This window comes from Lissotriton helveticus, chromosome 7 (genome assembly GCF_964261635.1).
Source record: "Lissotriton helveticus chromosome 7, aLisHel1.1, whole genome shotgun sequence".
Taxonomy (NCBI): Eukaryota; Metazoa; Chordata; class Amphibia; order Caudata; family Salamandridae; genus Lissotriton; species Lissotriton helveticus.
In genome coordinates, this window is record NC_136068.1 from 1,356,983,289 (window position 1) to 1,357,003,805 (window position 20,517).

General features: G+C 48.3%; 1 protein-coding gene across 2 annotated transcripts in view; it reads right to left on the reverse strand.

Moving 5' to 3' along the window:
* LOC144770276 (bMERB domain-containing protein 1-like) overlaps positions 1-20,517 on the reverse strand; it is a 499,712-nt gene that overhangs the window by 132,995 nt on the left and 346,200 nt on the right. For both annotated transcript variants that reach the window (XM_078654667.1, XM_078654666.1), the window contains exon 6: positions 2,803-2,963. In XM_078654667.1, the coding sequence (XP_078510793.1) occupies positions 2,842-2,963 (122 nt within the window). In that variant the 3' untranslated portion in view covers positions 2,803-2,841. The remainder of the gene's footprint in view (positions 1-2,802; positions 2,964-20,517) is intronic.

Consider the following 20,517-nt stretch of genomic DNA (forward strand, 5'->3'; position numbering starts at 1 on the left):
GACTTTAGTCAGACCAGACCTCCCTTGATTTTTATCAGAGTTGACCTCCCTTGATCTGTTTCATGCCTTATTATCTTTGACATGTGGCATGGCTGACCTTGCATGAACTTTGTTGGGCTGATACCCCTTGATCTTTTTCAGGTACAATCTTACTTGTTTTTAGAGAGTGATCAAGCATTTATTAGTAGGCAGTGTAGAGATTGTGCTCTGGTGGTGGTGTGACTTTGTTTGCTAGAGGAGTGAGTAGTACTCTTTGAACTTGTAGCAGGTGTATTATTAGTATTGGCATTAACTGTATGAAGATAGCCATAATGTTGTTTGTCTATATCGCAATCCTCATCCAGCAGGGTTAGAAGGCATTTTGTTTGGTCTGTGTGTGTAGGTGGGGGAGATAGTGGTTGAGAGTAGGTGAGCTGTGTTTTTTTTTGCAGAGTAGCCTTTTGTGTAATAGACATGGGGGTGCAAAGTTGTGAAGAGTGGTATGTTACTTATTTGGTTTATGTCTGTTGAAGGGTGGAAGGTGTATGGGTTAGTTGTAGTGGTGGAGCATGTGGGTCATGTCTTAAGGCTCTAAATCATGCAATAGATGGAGTTAGGTGATTGAGTGTTGTGTTGAGATGTTTGTGGTAGGTGTTGTTGAAGATAGAGCATGTGGGAGTGAAGATGGTTTAGGATCTGCATTATTTGTGTAGTTATGAGGGTTGATGCGTGTTTATTTTTATTTTGTGAGGGAATACAGCATAAAGTTGTGTGTTTATGTGTGAGAGTCTGATGTGCTGGTGTGTGTGATGTGTTTTATTTTTGTGGAGTGGTGAGATGAGATATTGTAGTGAATTTCTGTGAATGTAAATAATGTTGGTGAGTGGAAGTTGAATGGTAAAGGGGTGGTGATGTGCATTGGAGGAGTGCATGTGTGGTGTGTGAGAGGGGATGGACAGTCGTTATGAGTGTTTATGTTGAAGTTGGTAGCAGGAATAGGTAATATATGTGGTGGAGAGGAGTTTAATGATTGTTGGGTTGTGTGTTTTTGGTAGAAAGGAGAGGAGGGTTTTGGTGGTGATTGATATGAGAGAGGGTTGAGTATATGTTTGGTGGTGATGGAACGGGGTCTGTTAGGAGTAAGTAGGTGGTAGGGCTGGTGTTTTGTATGAACCGGATGTGTGTGTTTGTAGGGATTAAGGTTAAGTATAATGTGGTTTTGTGTTGTGTTGATGATGTGTGGATTTGATATTGATCTTAAATGCCAAGCCCACTTTAGCAATCTTGAGAGGGCAAAGACAATCGGATCTGATGTGTCAAATTTTAAAAATTGTAGGGCCTCCAAATGTCACCTTGCACCCAGATTACGGCATAGTGGGAGTATCCACTTTCACCTCTGCTTTTTGTATCTGGGGCGAAAGAATAAAAAATGCGCCTCATTTTCTGCAGTATTATGACAGAAGGGGCATACTCCCGCTGTCTCACTCATCTTTTCCCACTTAGCCAAAAAGAACTCAACTGGCAGCGTACCAAAACGAGAGTGAATATAGAGGGTCTTGGCATCGCTGGGGTTAACTCTATCAAGAAATGGTTCAAATTTTTAGCAACATTTTTGGGCCAGGAACTTGTCGATCAGGCCACCGTACCTAGGTCTTGCTAAACTTCCATAATAATGTGATCCAAATATACACATTTGATCCAGTTGCTACACTTTTTTAATTTTATGTGGGTCATTCCACACTTCCTCTATTTTTAACAATCTACACAAGGCTTTGACTGAGTTCAGCCATGTTGTGGCACCGTTCTTATCTATAGCTAGTAGCAAGGGCATGTCTATAGGGAGCTAGGGCGGGTGTTACCCAAATTCTGACTCAGTAGTTCAGGATTTTAAATTGAGCAATATGATCATTTCTTTTTAGGTTCAGGTCTCACCTTAAGGGTATCAGGTAAAAGGGATCACACAGATTCATTTTCAGAGCAGTTTAGCTGGTTACCATCCCCAAAGCCACAGATTTCTGCCCCGTACAAAGCTCCTCCATGAGAAGCGGCTCTATATGCTTCAAGGGCTGGAGAGACAATTCTACTTGATGTTGACTTTACTTTTCACAAAATAGATGATGATCTATGCTGGACGATGGATTTACTTTTTGAGAACTGGTGATCCCAGGAGAGGGTATCAGTGGGCCTGACTCCTAGGTAGTCGAAATTCCTGACCTACTCAATGAGGACTCAGTCTACAACCATTGTATTTCTGAATGTCCGATGAGGGTTTAGGACCACAAACTTAGATTTACCAGTATAAATCTCTAGGCTCCTGTTCGTACTAAATCTTACAAAGTAATCCAGCAATTCTTGCAAACCCATTGGAATATGCGACAATAACAAAGTGTTGTCAGCAAACAACAAGACCGAGGTGCTGAAACCTGCAGACCTTGGTGCATCGTGCTGGAATGTATTTAGCAGCTCCACGACACTGTTTCTATACAAAGAGAACAGCGTGGGAGCCAGGACACATCCTTGCCTTACCACCCTCTTAAAGGACATCCATTTCCTCAACTCTCCTTGGGCATTCCACGTCACCTGTGCATCTGTGGCCGTATGTAATCTAATTAAAATATGAAGGCGGTCCTCTGGAAATCCATATTGCCCAAGTACTTTCTACAGGCTTTCCCAAGATACTACATTGAAAGGAACCCTAAAATCCATGAAGGCTACCTAAAGATGATGTTTCTTTATGGAAATGTACATTCATCTGTTTCGTAGTTATCTGCATTGACATATCAACACCAAAAAAGTTTCAGAACGATCAGCCACTCACATCACCTTTGGTACGTTCCGTGTTGGTAACGTCTAGGGTACGTTCTACATGATTGAACAGGTGAATCCGCAGCATTCTTTCAGAAGCGTGAGACCTGTTTTTGTCGCAAATGGTGTGGAGGTTTGTTGTGCCCTGGAAGTCATTTTCTTCTTCTCTTTTTTTGGTGCTAGGAAAGAAGAGTTAGGTTATTGTCTATGACATAGTAAAGTAACAGAGTTGTTTGTGAAATAATTGAAATCTCCAGCAGTTAAACAGCAAGAGTTAAATGATACATATTAATCAAATATACATATACAGAGGTCTTGGTGGGATTAGTAAATTGATACAAGATTGGAACTGTGATTGTCAAACCTAGCTATTCCCTTCAGGTTTATATGAGTAAATGGAATGCATAGCAATGTCGAGAAGGGGGATAATCAGGAAAGTGGCAGTAGATGAGGATGCAGATAGCCAATGGAATTGAGTGGAAAAAGTCCAAAGTGGAACAATTAGGCTGTTATATTGGTGATGTGACATCTTCACAAATCCCCCCCTACAACTATAGAATCGGTAGTAAGGACTTGTATATCTGGTTTCCCTAGTCTGGTTACCCACCCACTTGGAGGCTATGTAGATTTGAGGTGCTAATCTGGTCAGAAGCAGGCACTAATTCTATTCCAGACTGTAGAAGGAAACGTTGCCATAGGCCATTCTCATGAGTGTAGGGCTGATAAATGTGGGTACACCTGGGTATCGGGATCCAGGAATCCAATTTACATGCACCAATCACAAAGCATGAGACCTTACCTAATGTCCAGGTGCTGCCTATGCATATTTACGCAAAAAATAGGGAAGAGTTGTTTATGTCTCCCTGCGTGCCGTCTAATCTTTTGTACTGGTGCCCTGACCGGGAGAGGGGCCATTGTCGATCGCTAGTGGTCCAGGTTGGTGGTGAACTGTGCCGAACGTGCATTGTGCGCACCACAAGAGCCACGGAGCATGGCAGGCCTCGCCGGGGGCATTGGGGTTGTAGCTCTAGTCATTCAGTTAGCTCCCTGCCTCCCTCTCGTGTGTGATTGCCTGGTCAGACCTGATTGCTTACTCACCATAGCTAAATCGGACACCAGATGTAAAACACAACCCAGCCGCCTCACGGTGGACGAACTGTGAACAAGGTTGGAGGGGTCGCCACCAAGCAGCAATGCAAAGCGCAGGCCTTCCCGGGACCAAGGGCCAGGCCCTGCTGGTCGTTACCAGCCCGGGTGAGCGGAGGCGGCATCGTTACGCATGATTGACACACCCCGAGCAAAGGGCCCTTACTGGCCCCCAGTAAAGCCACACAATCCCCAGCACGGGTCCAGTTATCCAACAGGCACCACGCAACCAGCAGGACATGATGGGCATACCCAAGGCGGTGTCGGGCGCTGCCCGTATGCAACCAGAACCAGACCCCATACAGCCAGCCAAAAACCTAGGACCATCCAGGCCCTCTACATTGGAATCTAAAAATCTAAAATCTAACATAGACTCGGTCCTCCAGGCATTGGTGAAACACTGACTCAAACCAGGGCGTCATTGGTAAGCTTTATATTGATAAAGTCACATCCGACTTTACACTACTTCATGCGGACCACAAGAAGCTGGCCGGAAGAGTAGGTGAGCTGGGCGTGGAAACTGCGGAGATCGCCCCAACTGCAAAAGCACTGATGGTGGAGGTTAGTGAGCTCACAGAACATTTGAGTTCGCTGGAGCGCAGGGTGGATGATGGCAAAGGCAGCTCTCGCAGTAACAATGTCCAAGTGGTGGGGCTGCCAGATGGTGTGGAGGGCCAGGATGCGCCTGCCTACTCCGAAACCTGGTTGAAGTCCCTACTACTGGCTGACTCCCTCTCTATACACTTCGTGGTGGAGCGAGCACACAGGGTGCCATCTGGCTGGCCGCTCCAGGGAACCAGACCACATCCCTTCCTATTCCGGCTCCTGAACTTCAAAGACAGGGATACGGTCCTCTGTGAAACTAGAAAACTGGAATCGATTAAAGTGGACAACTCACAGGTCCTTTTCTTTCCAGACTATGCCGTGGGGGAGCAGAAGCAGCGCAGCACATTTCTTCCAGTCAAGAGGCGTATGAGAGAATTCAATATGAAATATTCCCTCATATTCCCGGCTCGCCTGCGAGTGGTCGTAGATGGGTCCACTCATTTCTTCAACAATGCAAACGAAGCATGGGACTGGCTGGAGGCTGCAGGCCATCACACTTCACCAAGACAAAGACGTATGATCATGGAGCCACACACAAGAGGCTGCAGGGATCGTCGGAGGAGACGCAGACCGCGAACAGGAGAGTCAGTGAGTCATCTAACTACTGCTCCCAACACGGAGCAGGCCATGGAGGACCGACAGGGCGTCCTGAGAGCAGTACCAATCTGAGAAGTCACTGTCCCAGCAGGGATACTGATGTCTCATTGGAACAATCATGCAGCGAAAGCAGCTCCTTAGCAGTATGGCCAGCGAGCGGAGACTCACAGTCACTTCCCGTGGTGACTTCACAGACTGCTGATGATTTAATGTAAAGAATAGTTGCAGTTGCGGGACTCACACATATGTAACTGTGTCAGTTTCTACGCCCACTTTGCGGCAATATGTACACGCCTCATAGGGAGCCCTAGCTAGCATATAATCAGGGAACGCTAGGCCGCACCAGCTCCCACAAACCCGCATTAGCCTTCAATCAATCTATACGTTTATATGCCAAGGGGCAGCACATGATCGCTTTCATGCAATATGGGTCCGTAACGTCCCCACACCTATTACAAACTAAATCCGGCCACTCCCTTACCCTGACATGGTTGAATCGGCGAGTGCTGCCGACTGTTGCCATATGGCAGTTCTTCATTTGGGCCCATTGTCCCTCTGCCCTACCCCAGTTAAGTTGTACATGGCTCCCCCCCTTAATAGCTCCTAGTCGTGACACGCTCACAAACATCCAAAGCATAGAGATACAATCTCCACTCTCTGCTATTGGGCCACGTGACAGCCTAATACCAGGCATGTCATACTACAAACACGCAGCACTATCTCATTTACATACCACATGCCACACACCAACGTAATTACTCAGAATGTCAGAGGACTACACACGCCTGCCCGCAGATAACACATTTACGCCTATCTCAAGCGGCATAAAGCCCAGATAGCGCTTCTGCAGGAGACACACAAGGCACAGCCAGAGATCCGCAGGCTCCAGCAAAGATGGATGGGCAGATATTAGCCACGGGATACTCCTCTTTTGCCAGAGGGGCCCTAACTTGGAATAGGCCAGGGACACAATTCACACCAGAAGAAACCAAATTGACCCATATGGCAGATATGTCCTATCCAAGGGTCGCCTCAACGGGGAGCTCCTAGTATTGGGTTCCATATATGCCCCAAACACAAATCAAAGTGGGTTCTAGCAGACACTGACGGTCCAACTCTCGCTCTGGTGCGCGTATGCTGGCCACTAGGTGGGGATTTTAATGACGTACTCGACACCACGCTGGATAAATCCTTCCCACCGCTGCTGCAGGTGGCTGCAACATCTAATGTACGTGGGCTGAAAGAATGGATGCACCGCTGGGGTTTATTGGATTTATGGAGGGCTCTCAACCCACAGTCGCACTTATACTCTTATTACTCTCACCCACATGACCTGCATGTCCGCATAAACCGCTTTGCAGCGAGCCAGTCGATATTGACGCAGTGCGTAGGCACAGATTACCTGGTTTAACCCCACTCGGACCACAACCCCCAATGTGATGCAGCTGCAAGGAGACGAGGAGGGGCCAACCACACGTATATAGAAGCTGCAAAACCTGGCACTGGAGGACCCCCATTCCGAGAGGACATACTTTGCAGAAAACACAGACACAGTGACTGCAATGGGCTGTAGTGGGATGTGAGTAAGGCAGTGGTCTGGGGACAGTGCCTGGGCTTGAGCTGGAGCATTCGTAGCAACTTAATAGTGAAGTAATATGTATTGAGAATACCTTAACAAGGTTAGAAGCTGACTTAGCGTGTGACAGCGACACACAACACGCAATAGATGTGCAGAAACAAAACCAAACAGAAGTTCTGGAGAGACTTAGTTGCTTAAACTATGTGACACATGCGGTACGCACCCATGCGCCATCACTGCGGTGCGAGCGCAAATGACATTCTGGGGCACATTGCCTCTGACAATCATGGGAAGGATTGCGCTGCTGAAGATGGTGGTGCTTCAGCAACTTCTGTACCACTTTGCAAATTTGCCATCTTGTCTTAGGCCGGCGCTCTTCAAAGGCCTGGAACAGGATATGGAGAAACTCATCTGGAATGGGTTCCGCAGCAGAGTGGCCTTGTACAAAATGTACCCCTTGACAACTAGCGGAGGACTCTCGCTGCCAAATATGTAGCAGTAATATCTGCCAGCCCAACTCCAGTTGGTGGCAAGATGGCTGGGCGCGCCATTTGGAATACCTGCCGTCTCAGGCGCCAGGAATCACACATTCACAGGTGGTTGAGTTATTCCACCCCAGTGGAAAGAGCAGGCCACCAACCCAGCTGCTTCCACCGCAGCCTGTGAGTCACACGCAGCGTGATCCCTTAAGCGCCATCCCTTCTTTCTTCTCCTGTGGCGGTAGGTCAGGGTGTTCCTCAAGGCTCTATACTTGCACCCACATTGTTCAATCTCTACTTAGAACCACTGGGAAACCTCCTAAGCAAATCCGGGATTCACTACCATCTCTATGCAGACGACACTCAACTCTACCTCAAGGTTGCCTCCACCCATGATCTCTCCTTCCTAAGCTCTACTCTGGACTCCATCCAAAACTGGATGTCAACTCATCAACTGATTCTGAATCCTTCCAAAACTGAATTCCTCCTCTTCTCCTCCTCACTCTCTCCCCCCCCGGTTCAATCATGGATGGATCAGCTGAATCTACTCAACACTAAACCCATCATTGTCGACAGCGCAAAATCCCTTGGAGTTATTCTAGACAGAAAACTCAATCTAACCCCCCACATCAATTCTATTGCAAAATCTGCTCGTTACCAACTGCGCCTTCTTTGGGGAATCAGACGCTTCTTCCCGGAACAGGACCTGATAACCCTGGTGCAATCGCTGGTCCTCTCCAGATTAGACTTCTGCAATTCTCTTCTTACTGGCCTCCCCAAATCCCACCTGTCCCCACTTAAGTCTGCTTTCCATTCAGCAGCTCGCTTCATTTATGGGGCCAAAAGAAGCGATCATATCACACCGATGTTATCCACCCTTCGCTGGCTCCCCTTTGAGGCTAGAGCTATCTACAAGACCGCTTGTATCACCCACAAAGCCTTGCACTCCTCCTCTCCTCGCTACCTGGCGAATAAACTGAAACTCTCTGGAGGCTCTAGACCCTCACGCAATGCGGATAATCTTCTTCTTGAACCTCCCACTTTCAAGAAGGAGAGAACAATGGCTCAATCCTTTTCAGGCAACGCAGTGAGAATCTGGAACTCACTCCCGCCTCAGCTCCGGACCACTGCCTCCTCCCAGGCTTTCAAAAGGGACCTCAAAGTTCTCCTCCTCCAGAGTCACCTCCAAAAGTAATTCACGTCCTCTTGTTATTTGGAGGAAGACTTCCCACTACTGATATTTTCCATGCCCATGGAAGTGCCTTCCCAGGGTATTCCTGGGGTTGGAGTGTCTGCCTCTTTGGAGTATTTTCCATGTACTTGGGTTTGGTGCCCTTGTGTAACATGCACACACCACTTTGCCCTTGTAACACACGGTTTGCTACCTCTCACATGTTTTTATCTTTGATACTTGCACAAGTGCCACCTTGCCTACATAACGCTTGTTCGTGTGCCTGAGTGTCTAGCACCTTTTGCAGTATTATACCTCAAATGATACTTTGTTCTCTCTTGTAACTGCACACTTGTCACTTTTTCCTCCTGTGCACTTTTTACTACCTCATGTATGTTTGGCTGTTCACAAGTTTCACTACCTCATGTATTTTTTTTGCTCACAATTGTCACTATTACCTTTACTACCTCATGTATTTTTGGTTGCTCACAATTTTTACTACCTCATGTATTTTGTTTGCTTACAATTGTCATTATTACCTTTACTACCTCATGTATTTTTGGTTGCTCACAATTTTTAATACCTCATGTATATTGTTTGATCACAAATGTCACTATTACTTTATGTAACGTAACGTATACTTGTGTAATGTTTCTCATTATGTTCCATTTCTGTTCCTTTTGTGAAGCGCTCTGACACCTTCGGGTAAAGTCCGCGCTATATAAAAATGCATAAATAAATAAATACATTTCCATAGTGAGCACACCCAGGGGGCACTTATACTCTAATTACTCTCACCCACATGACCTGCATGTCCGCATAGACCGCTTTGCAGCGAGCCAGCAGATATTGACGCAGTGCGTAGGCACAGATTACCTGGGTTAAAGTAAACCCACTTGGACCACAACCACCCATGTGATGCAGCTGCAAGGAGACGAGGACGGGCCAACCACACGTATATGGAAGCTGCAAAACCTGGCATTCCGAGAGGCCCATGTTTGCAAAACCCCATTCCGAGAGGCAGTAGGCACGGCGATAGATACATACTTTGCAGAAAACACAAACACAGTGACTGCAATGGGCTGTAGTGGGATGTGAGTAAGGCAGTGGTCTGGGGACAGTGCCTGGGCTTGAGCTGGAGCATTCGTAGTCAAGTTGATAGTGAAGTAATATGTATTGAGATTACCTTAACAAGGTTAGAAGCTGACTTAGCGTGTGGCAGCGACACACAACACGCAATAGATGTGCAGAAGCAAAACCAAGCAGAAGTTCTGGAGAGACTGCGTTGCTTAAACTATGTGACACATGCGGTGCGCACCCTTGCAGCAGCGGAACAGAGCAGGCAGGTTGCTTGAGCGTATGATCATGCAAGAACAGGCGCAATCACCCACAGTACATTTACAGTCTGCTAACGGACAAATCCTCACCAAACAACATGATATACACACTGAGTTCACATCACACTACACCAAGGTGTACAGATCCGCACACCGTGAATGAGCACCAGAGCCGGTCTCCATCCTTTCCCTGCTGACTCTGCCGCAAATTACTGCCGAGCAGCGAGGTGACCTATGTGAGACAATTGCATTACCAGAAGTACACAAAGCGATAAGATCACTAGCCACGGGCAAAGCACCAGAGACCTGATGGCTTCCCGGCTGAATACCATAAAGCCTACCAACAGGCTCTAGGGCCGCAGCTTGTCAGTATGTACCGTAATGCACAGGAGTCGGGGACATTACCTGACACACTACGAGAGTCATTACTGGTATCGCTATCAAAACCAAATAGAAATGAGGAGTTACCTGGTTCATACCGCCTGCTGGTGCTCTTAAACACAAATTATAAAGTACTTGCCAAAATCCTGGAATGCAGATTGTCCAAGTTGGTTCCGAAACTAATTCACTAATGGGTTTGTGGCCAACCGAAGTACATCGTCGAATTTGCGCTGTTTTTTTCAGAGTAGCACACTACTCCATGGTTACCTAGGGGTGCTTAGTGTTGGATTTAGAAAAAGTGTTTGATACCCTGGAGTGGGGCTATTTATTTACCACACTGCGCAAATACGACCTGGGCGATGAGTTTTTGAGCCTTGTTCGGCTACTGTACACACAACCAGTGGCCAGAGTCAAAACTGGCCATACCTGTCAGACCTAATCCCTATTGAACGTGGCAAGCGGCAGGGCTGCCCACTTTCCCCGCTCCTGTTTGCGCTAGCTATCGAGCCCTTAGCCAAGGCACTACGTAAATAACAAGGTGAATGGGGGATCCCTCTGGGTGATGGCTTACACAGGGTTTCATTATAAGAAGACTATGTGCTCATATATCTTAAAGATGTCAGGCTGCCCTGTGTGGTTGTGGAGAAAACATTACTGGAGTTTGCTGCCATCTTGGGGCTGCGAGTGAACTGGGACAAATCATGCCTGTACCCCTTCTCGGAGTCCACTTTGGACCTGCATCTGACTATTAACGGTAAGCCGGTGCACTGGCAATTATCCAAGTTCCAATATCTTTGGATACTTATATATAGAGACTCCGCAGAATAACTCGAGGGCAACCTGACACGCACCATCACTGCGGTGCGAGTGCAGATGACATTCTCTGGCACATTGCCACTGACAATCATGGGAAGGATTGCGCTGCTGAAGATGGTGGTGCTTCAGCGCCTTCTGTACCACTTTGCGAATTTGCCATCTTGTCTTAGGCCAGCGCTCTTCAAAGGCCTGGAACAGGATATGATGAAACTCATCTGGAATGGGTCCCGCAGCAGAGTGGCCTTGTACAAAATGTACCCCTCAACAACTAGCGGAGGACTCTCGCTGCCAAATATGTAGCAGTAATATCTGCCAGCCCAACTCCAGTGGGTGGCAAGATGGCTGGGCGCGTCATTTGGAAGACCTGCTGTCTCAGGCACCAGGATTCACACATTCACAAGTGGTTGAGTTATTCCACCCCAGCGGAAAGAGCAGGCCACCAACCCAGCTGCTTCCACCCCAGCCTGTGAGTCACACGCAGCGTGATCCCTTATGCGCCATCCCTTCCCATAGTGAACACACCTAGAGGGCATCATGCCATCACAGGTGCGGAACTGGGAGGAAGCAGGTATCATAACCGTAGGAGACGTATACAGTGATGGACAACTCTTGCCTTTGGTGTGCTAGCTGAGGAGTCGGGTCTGCCGCAGGGCCAGTTCCTGCTGCATACGTCAGTGGTCCGCACGCTGCAGAAGACGGTAAGGTAACATAGCACAGGAACCGGCCATGCACTTAACTATACAATATATGCATGAACTAGGTTCAGGCCGCCATCTCTTGAAATGGTTCACGGAATCGCTGAGAGTGCACACGGCAACGCAGCTGAGCTCCTTGCGTGCTCCTTGGAATGGAGACCTACGGCGACCCAGTACTGAGCGTGAATGGATGGCCATTCTTGAAGGTCCTACCCACATCCCCAGTAACACAAGGTTCCAGTTAATCCAGTACTACATTACACACAGGGCCTACTTGGCGCCCACCAAGATAAATAAATGTTTCAGTCCCGCCAACGCCAGTTGCCCAAGATGCGGAATTGTGGGAAGTGACCTGCTCCACATGCTCTGGTCCTGTTCAGCTATACAACCATGCTGGAAAGTGGTCATCACAACTTTAACACAATGCACAGAACGCACACTGAACTTGTCATGGGAGGCATGCATACTGGGACTGTACCACAGATCTGGCAGGCACAAAGTGACTTCCAGATACATAGATTTGGGGCTCATAGTGGCCCAATATCTGATCACATAATGATGGAAATCTGCAGAGCCTCCTGTCTGTTGAGAAGGCTTGGTTTCAGTTGAAGCTTTGCTGGGTGCAGGCAGAGAGTATAGCGCTGCGTCGGGAAGACGCAATAGGAATTCGTAAACAGCCACTTGCGGCGAGCTGGGATGCAATTCTAACAGATTTCCATGCGATATGGCACAACCAGACCAAGGAACACACTAATACACCTGAGTGAAGCGCAAGTCAGTACCTAACTGAACTGATACTGCAAAAAGTCAAATCACAACATTCACGGCACACTCAGCAGAGTGCATAGGGAGGCGACAGTGATATCCCTTACCGACATTTGTCCAAGATAAACGAATTAGCAAGCTGCAGGTGCAAACTGCGGAATAGGAACCTAGAAGGTAACACCTAATTTGGTCAATAGACATTCAAGTGCTGCGCGCACGCACACTGGCAGACCCCACAGCAGGATGGTATAAGAAGTGTATTGTGTCGCACTGTTATAATGTTATAATGTCGTGAACAGGGATCAATGCGTTAATTTATTTTCTTGTTAGATTAATGTTATGTTGCAAATAACACTATCATACATTCACCACGTTAGTGAAACCATTGTTTTTGTTTTTTTAAATCTTTTTTATTGAAAATTCAACATAAAAACATACAACAAAGACATACAGCAAAGGCAAGTGCAGTGTGGTGCAGTAATCAGCATTACCAGGTAGTCATATAAAGGTAGTACAATAAAAACAAAGCATAGCACAGGGTCCCCAGTGCGATCACGTTCCGTAGTTTCCATTGTATTCCACACATTAAATGACTTCATTATCAATCGACGATAAGGGGGGATCACTGAAGGGGGTACATAGCAAACCCCTACTTTCATTCCATGGGCCCCATATTCCTGACCATTTATGCGTGCAGCCCCTGCTCTCGTAAATTACCCTCTCTGCTTGCATACACCAATCCATATATGACTCCCAGTCAGTGTATCGTAATTGAGCCCCTCTCTTCCATGTTCTGGCTATATTGCGTTTCGCTACCATACAGCCCAAGGAAACCTACAGCTTCTCAGATCGGGACGAGTCTGTGGCCTCCCAAATATTTAAAAGACAAACCAGGGGAGAAGTCAATAGGGACCTTACTCATCCGGGACATAAGTGATATAACCTTCTCCCAGTACCTCTGTAATATCGGGCATTCCCACCATTGGTGTATGTAGGTGCCGGTGTGACCGCATCCTTGTGGACAGGCCGGGGAATCCAGTACTCCCATTTCGACCAGTACTGAGCTGGTATAATAGGCTCGGTGGAGCAGTTTAAGTTGAATGAGTTTAAAACGAGAACGGATTGCCACCTCGCGGGGAGGCGAGGGTCTCCCGCCAATCATCATCGTCTATATCTCCTATATCGTCTACCCATTTTGCGCAAGTTTTCTCCTGGGTATCTGGTGTGTTGTTCAGTATTTTATGGTAGGTCAATGAGATAGCCTTCTCCTGGATATAGTCATCCAAGAGCCGATTCTCTAAGGGCGAGGAGACCGGTAAGTCCGTCCTTTTAGGGATCACTCTGCGAAGAGCCTTACGGTCCTGGAGGTAACGAAAGGTCTCCTCCTCCTGCAGCTGGTAAGCGAAACCATTGTTACAATACTGTGTAAACATTTTGTTTTGATGTTTAAATTATGCAATGCTTCACTCCAAACCGACTCAGGGAAATTACTGAGTTACGTTGAAAATGTGATAAAACTGTGTAAGCTGAAGTTAAACGAAATAATGAAAAATCAATAAACAAATTTAAACAAAAAAAAAAGACTCATGCGACTCTGGAAGAGTCGAAGTGTGTGAGGATGGTACCCTGCAGGTGGTGGAGGGAACGCCGGAGTCTGACCTAACCTCATCATAGGCTATCCCTGACACTAATGTGGCCTGAGATTCGAGGAAGATATAGGAGAGCTGGTTCGGGGTTCTGAACATTCATATAAGTGACTGCAAGAAGATTCAATACAAATGCTTGTTTTTTTCTTTTTCTCTCTTTTGTAATTGGTGAGGAACACATTATATACATATGCCGTGCGTGGGAGGTGACACGCCCCTCGGTAGCGGCTGGGACCTGTGTGGGGAGCTGGAGGCTCCGGCCTCACGCCCCGTGTATTGTCCAGTCACTTGCATAGTACCTATATCGCAGGTCCTGTTCAGCGTTTTATTATGACAGTTTTATTCTATGTAACTCAATTATGGGTATTGTTGCAGGGAAGGAATATGTTGTTGGAGAACTTAGAGGAGGGTGGTTTAGGGCGGAGGATAGGATTGTTCGGTCTCTATGATGGTGGGAGGGATAGTCCTGTTATACTGCCCAGTGGGTGGGGGGGCAGTTGTGGTACTCAAATTGGTCATTTTGGTTTTCAGGGAAGTTCAGGGGATCCATGTCTGGGTTGTAATTTTACACAGTGTGCTCAGTCTAACACTGATATGACAGGATAGGAACAGAAATGCAATGCCAACTGTGTGGGCTTATGGCTCCCTCCCCGACGAAGCTCCTTACTTGGAATATACAGGGGATGGCAATGCTTAAAAAGTTTAGAAGGGTGCACTCCTATTTATGGCGGTATAATATTGGTATAGCGGGATTGCAGGAGACACATGTCTGGGGTGACACACAACCATATATTCACCACAGATGGCGGGGACAGCTACATGCCACCTCATTTTTGGGATTTGCACAGGGGTGCTTCTCTGGGTGGCCTCTGGGCTTCCCTTCCAACATATACATCACATGCTTGACCCGGAAGGATGCTACGTGATCTTACACGGTAGAGTTGTTGGACATGAGATATGTCTCATAAATGTGTATGCCCCTACTTCGGACACACATAACTTCTTTTATGAAGTAAAGGCTGCAGTTAGTCCTTACCTGGGTGGGGACATAGTCCTCTTTGGGGTAGTCAATTTTGTGATGGACAGGATGATGGGCCGTGAACCGCCCCGGAGCGGGTACCAAGCCGGGTATCACTGGGGCCTTAGTAGACGTTATGAGGGAGTTGGGGTTAGTGGACGCATGGAGGGTCAGACACTCATACCAGGGTGTTTTCCTGTTACACCCCTGCGGCTAATAGATTGAGTAAATTGGACCAATTCTTAAAGTTATCAATTTTGATGTCTAGGGCCGAGGAGATAGTGTATCTCCCGAGATATGTATCAGATCATTTCCCTATGCTTCTAGTTTTCTTTTTTTTTGTTTAACTCTGTTTTATTGAGTTTCAAAAGCATCAGGTACTATGCATTACAACAATCACATGCCCCTTTCAAGCCCCCGGCATCCATGATCCTTACCCACCCCTGAAATAGAAGGTGTTCAGGCCCGTAAGGCACAGGGATATAATGTGTCCATGAAAGCATGTTCGGGGCGAGCATCATTGATCTGCATACCCAAATGCCCCATTAAACAAACCCCCCACGCCCCCTTAACCCCCAACTCCCCCCATCCCCCCTCCCTCCCCAACCAGTGTGCCGCATCCCCGCCCTGCGAAGGTGCCAAGTAAGAGTGCCAACTCAATACTGGTTATTTGGGGGTGTCATCTCGGGAAGAAGTGTCTGTGAGCCGCAGTAGTCGGAGGTATATCGGACACGTGATCTCATTGAATTCCTTGGCTAAGAGGGAGAGGAAGGGCTGCCAGATGGTTGCGAATGATGCTGTGGATTGAGTAAGGATGGCTTGAATCCGCTCCATGCCCAATATATGCCAAATTTTATGTAGCCAACCCTTGTGTGTGGGACGCCTAGGAGTTCCCCAGAGCGATAGGATGTTTTGAACAGCAGCCCCCATTGCTAGCCCCGTTTGCTTCCCTCTGATCGACTTTAGTGGGAATGTGAGTGCATTTGGGAGCCCTAGGAGTGTGTAGGCTGGGAAGTGGGGAATCTCTGTATCAAATTGTGCATCTATATTGTCAAGGACTGCCGTCCAATAGTCCGTCACCTCTTTGCAGTCCCATAATAAGTGGGTCAGAGTCCCTATTTCATCACAACCCCTCCAGCAAGTGGGGCTGCTGTCTGGGTTACCTTTGTTAAGGCGGGCTGGTGTCAAGTACCAATAAGTCGTGATCTTAACTGCTGTTTCCCTACTGGCAGTGTTCCTGGCTATATGATGGGCCCTGTAGTATATGGCTTGCCAATCTTTGTCAGTGAGGCTTCTCCCTAATTCGGGTTCCCATCTTCTCTGGCTGGCGGAACGGTGCGTGGGAGGCGATGGGCTGATCATTTTGTAGAGGTCTGTGATCGCTTGCGGGCAGTTGTTTTAGTAAATGCACATTTCTTGTAGGTCGTGAGTCGCCTGCCAACCAGCGGGCGAGTTTCTGGCTGTGTCAACCATTGCCTAATCTGAAAATATTGGTATCGTCATGGTGCTGTTAGATTATACATCTCAGTTAGGTCAGCGAGCTGAATAAAGCCATCCAGGTCGAACAGGTGTCCCGCAGACCTGGATTCAGAGTTTCTCCACTGCACACCCGCTTGTACCTCCAGCAATGGAGCGAAGGCAGGATTGACAAATAGCGGCGTGATAGGTGAAGGGAAAGTGGTGAGCCCCTTTTTGAACGACACTGTGTCCCACACTCGCAGTATCGTGCGAGTGATGGGGGACCTATTGATATATGTCGGCCTATCGGAGCGTTTCAAAAAGGGGATCTTCAATAGCAACATTTGAGCCATCGCTCTGTCTTGGAAGAGCCATCTCTTCTCCGATTCGGGGCGGTTCCACTCTAAAAAGTATCGCAACTGTGTCGCCTGGAAGTACCTCAGCAAATTAGGGATCCCCAGTCCTCCCTCTAGCGGAGCGCGGTGGGCTAGTCCTCAGCGCATCCGTGTGTGTTTCCCGGCCCAATTAAAATGTTGTAATGCGTCCTGTCATTTCCTTAGCATTCCCAGCGGGGGAGTCATTGGAATGGTCTGGAATATATATAGGACATTGGGGAGGAGGGACATTTTGACTGCTGCAATTCGACCCAAAAATGATAGTGGCTGTTGCTGCCATCTCCTCAGGTCTCCCTGTATTTGGGAGAATAGGTCTGAGTAGTTCCGATCAATGGTCTGCGTTGTGTTTGGTGTCAAGGATATTCCCTGGTAAGGGATCAAGGTATGAGATAACAGACCCCCATATGCCAGAGGCCCACAGTCGAACTTACGTGCGTTACGGCCTAGCGGAGGGAGCATGGACTTCCCGGTGTTCATTTTGAAACTAGATACCTTCCCAAAGGACTCCATTTCCTTCAGGAAGGCTGGCACGGATTGTTTGGGGTTGTCAAGTGCGGCCAAAATATCATCGGCTTAAAGGCTGATGGTGTGTGGCTCGCCCCCGAAGTTGATGCCCACTATATCAAGATTGTCTCTAATTATCTACGCAAGAGGTTCTATGTAAAGCGCAAAGAGGAGAGGCGATAGTGGGCATCCCTGTCTGGTGCCACATCTGATGTCAAAGGGTTGTGACCCACTGCCGTTGACGCGGATCGCTGCCTGGGGTGTATCGTAGCAGCTGGCGACCCACGCCCTGAAGCGGTCTCCTATTCCGAAGCGCACCAGTGTCTTATCTAGAAACCCCCAGTCCACCCTATCAAACGCTTTCTCAGCTTCTACCGAGAATAATGTGGCATTGGAGTTGTTATAGTGGGCTTTGTCTATTAAGTGTAGGAGGCGTTTGGTATTATCGCTGAACTGCCTGTTGGGAATAAATCCCAATTGATCGGGCTCTATGATGCCCGGTAAACACGGGCCTAGTCTTGCAGCCAAAATCCCTGTAAAAAGTTTGAGGTCAAGGTCGAGCAAAGATATGTGTCTGTAGGCGGCACATTGGGTAGCGTCCTTGCCCGGCATTGGCAATACAATGATGTCGGCCGCGAGCATGTCAGGAGGAATTGAACCTGGCCCTTGGAAGGAATTAAATAGTCTGGTCAGGATCGGCGCTAACAGAGGGCAAAATGTCTTATAAAAACCGGCAGAAAAGCCGTCCGGCCCTGGTACTTTCAGAGGCTTTAGGCGCGCTATTGCACTGATCACTTCATCCATCGTAGCGTAGAAGGCCAAAAAGGCCTCCGCTATTTTGTCGTCATCTTGTAGTGCCTGACCCTGAGCCTCATGGAGAGTGGTAATTTTTTGGACCTTTGGACTCGCGCCCTGAGCTTGCTCGCTAACAGTCACCCCGTTTTATTGCCTCCCACATAGTAAGTGTGTCACAGCCGGAGGGCTGCGTACTCCGCGCGATCCAAATCTAGCCCGGTGAGTTGCGCTCTAACCGCCTTTAACTGTCGCCATATCCTGGGGGCCCCGTGCGGCTATGTACTCTCTCTAGTTCGGACACCTGTGCTAAAAACATCTCCCTTCTTTCCTTTCGTTCCTTGGCCTCTGCTGATGATATAGCTATGAGGTCCACCCGTATAACTGCCTTGAGTGCTCCCCAAACCGCCATCAGAGGTACGTATGGCTTGTCATTAATTGTAAGGTATTCAGTGATGCGTTTGTGCAATTGTTAGGTAACACCTTTCCGTTGCAGGTGCCAACGCCCTCTTTGTGTTTTGGTGCAGGGGACGGTCATCATGAGTGTGACTGCATCATGATCTGAGAGTGCGGCTGGGACAATGTCCACCTCTGTTACCATTGCGGCAAGATCTGAGGAACCCACAAAGTGATCTAATCTAACATAAGTGCGATGCACGTGGGAGTAAAAAGTGTAGTGAGTAGTGTGAGGATGTGCCTTCCGCAGATATCTGATAGACCTCTACTAACCAAACACTTCCTTCCCTCTGAGGAAATTGCCCCTGTGGAACCGTACCGGTGACCCGATCTATCCAGCCCCTGGTCCATCACCAGGTTAAGGTCACCACCCACTAGGGTGAATCGTGTTGGGTAATCAAGAGTGTCAGACAGGACCTCCTGAAGAAAAGATTCTTGTTCGGAATTGGGGACATATGGACCCTATGACCAAGGACATGCCCCTCACCTGTACATTATAAACAAGGAGCCTGCCCTTGATTTCAGCGACCTTGTCCCCCACTTGGCCACTAAAGTGTCTAGTGAAGAGTATAGCTACCCCGCTTCCTTCTCAGTGGTGGAGGAGTAGAATTGGTGTGGGAAGGCTCTGGAGCGCATTCTGGGCCAGTCTTTGGAGAGAAGGTGTGTTTCCTGCAACAAGCAAATCGAAGCGCCTGAGTTCTCCAAGTACGATAACACGGCCCGTCACTTGTTAGGGGTATTAAGCCCTATCACATTCAGGGTAATTACCCTCAGGGTGGTGTCTGACATGATTCCCCCTGTCGTGGGAAATGCATATTCCTGGGGGAGGCTGCCCCCTTTCGATGACTCTCATGATTCCCCCCTTTGTGCGACACATCGGTTCTCTCCCCCACCCCATCCCCCCCTAACTCCCCGAACCCACCCTCCCATCCCCCTTCCCTAACCCCAACTGAGTGCCCCCTCCATTCAGTCAAAGTCCAATGCCTGCCTTCCCATGTCGCAGGCACGTGGTGAGGTTACTTGTGGGAGCGTGCAGCCTCAACGCCGTTCGGCCCCCCGCACCCCACTCCCACCAGCCAGCTATGAGTCGCAGCAAATGTGTCCCCCTCTGAAAATAAAGTTAGGCAAGAGGTGAGGTATCTCTGGATACCGCAGTCACAGCCGCCACTCTTTCCTGCGACAGGGTAGCTTGATCTGGTTTCAGGCTAGCTGCTGCTGAGGTTCTTCGTCTGCACACTCTTTGCCCCCCGCCATTTTGTGGTGAGACAGGATCCGTGTGAGCGACGCCCAGAAGGTCGTAAGTTTCCCGAAGGGACTTCATTTGATGCAGCGCTCCATTCCACCTAAAGATCTGTCTAAATGAGTGGCCCCAAGAGTATGTTACCCCCTTGTCTCTCTTTTCTGGAGCGTAATGGCGGAGAGGTCCTGGAAGAGTGCCACCGAGTGACCTTGGTATTGTATAGGTTGTTTCAGCCTAGCTTCTTTTAGGATCTTCTCTTTTATGGGGAAATCAGGAAGAAAGGCGTGGATGTCTGGCGGGGGGGGGGGGCGAAGCTCGTCGAGGTGGATCCACTCTGTTCGCCCTATCAATCCGAATGTCAAGTTCCGGGCCTATGCCGAGGATATCTCTGAAGAGACCTTGTAGGTATTGTGCTACATCTGCTTCCTCTGCGGACGATGGGACCCCCCGGACTCGTATGTTGTTTTGTTGCAATCTGTTTTTGAGATCTTCAGCATGTGCCTGGAGGTCCACCTGTTACTCTTTGAGACAAATAAGTTTTTGTTGAAGATGTGCCAGTTCCTCACTCCTGGTGTGGTTGTTGTCCTCGATTGTAGCCACGCACTCCCCCAGGCCGTCCACATCACGCCGCATCTCTCTCACCTCTCCTGCC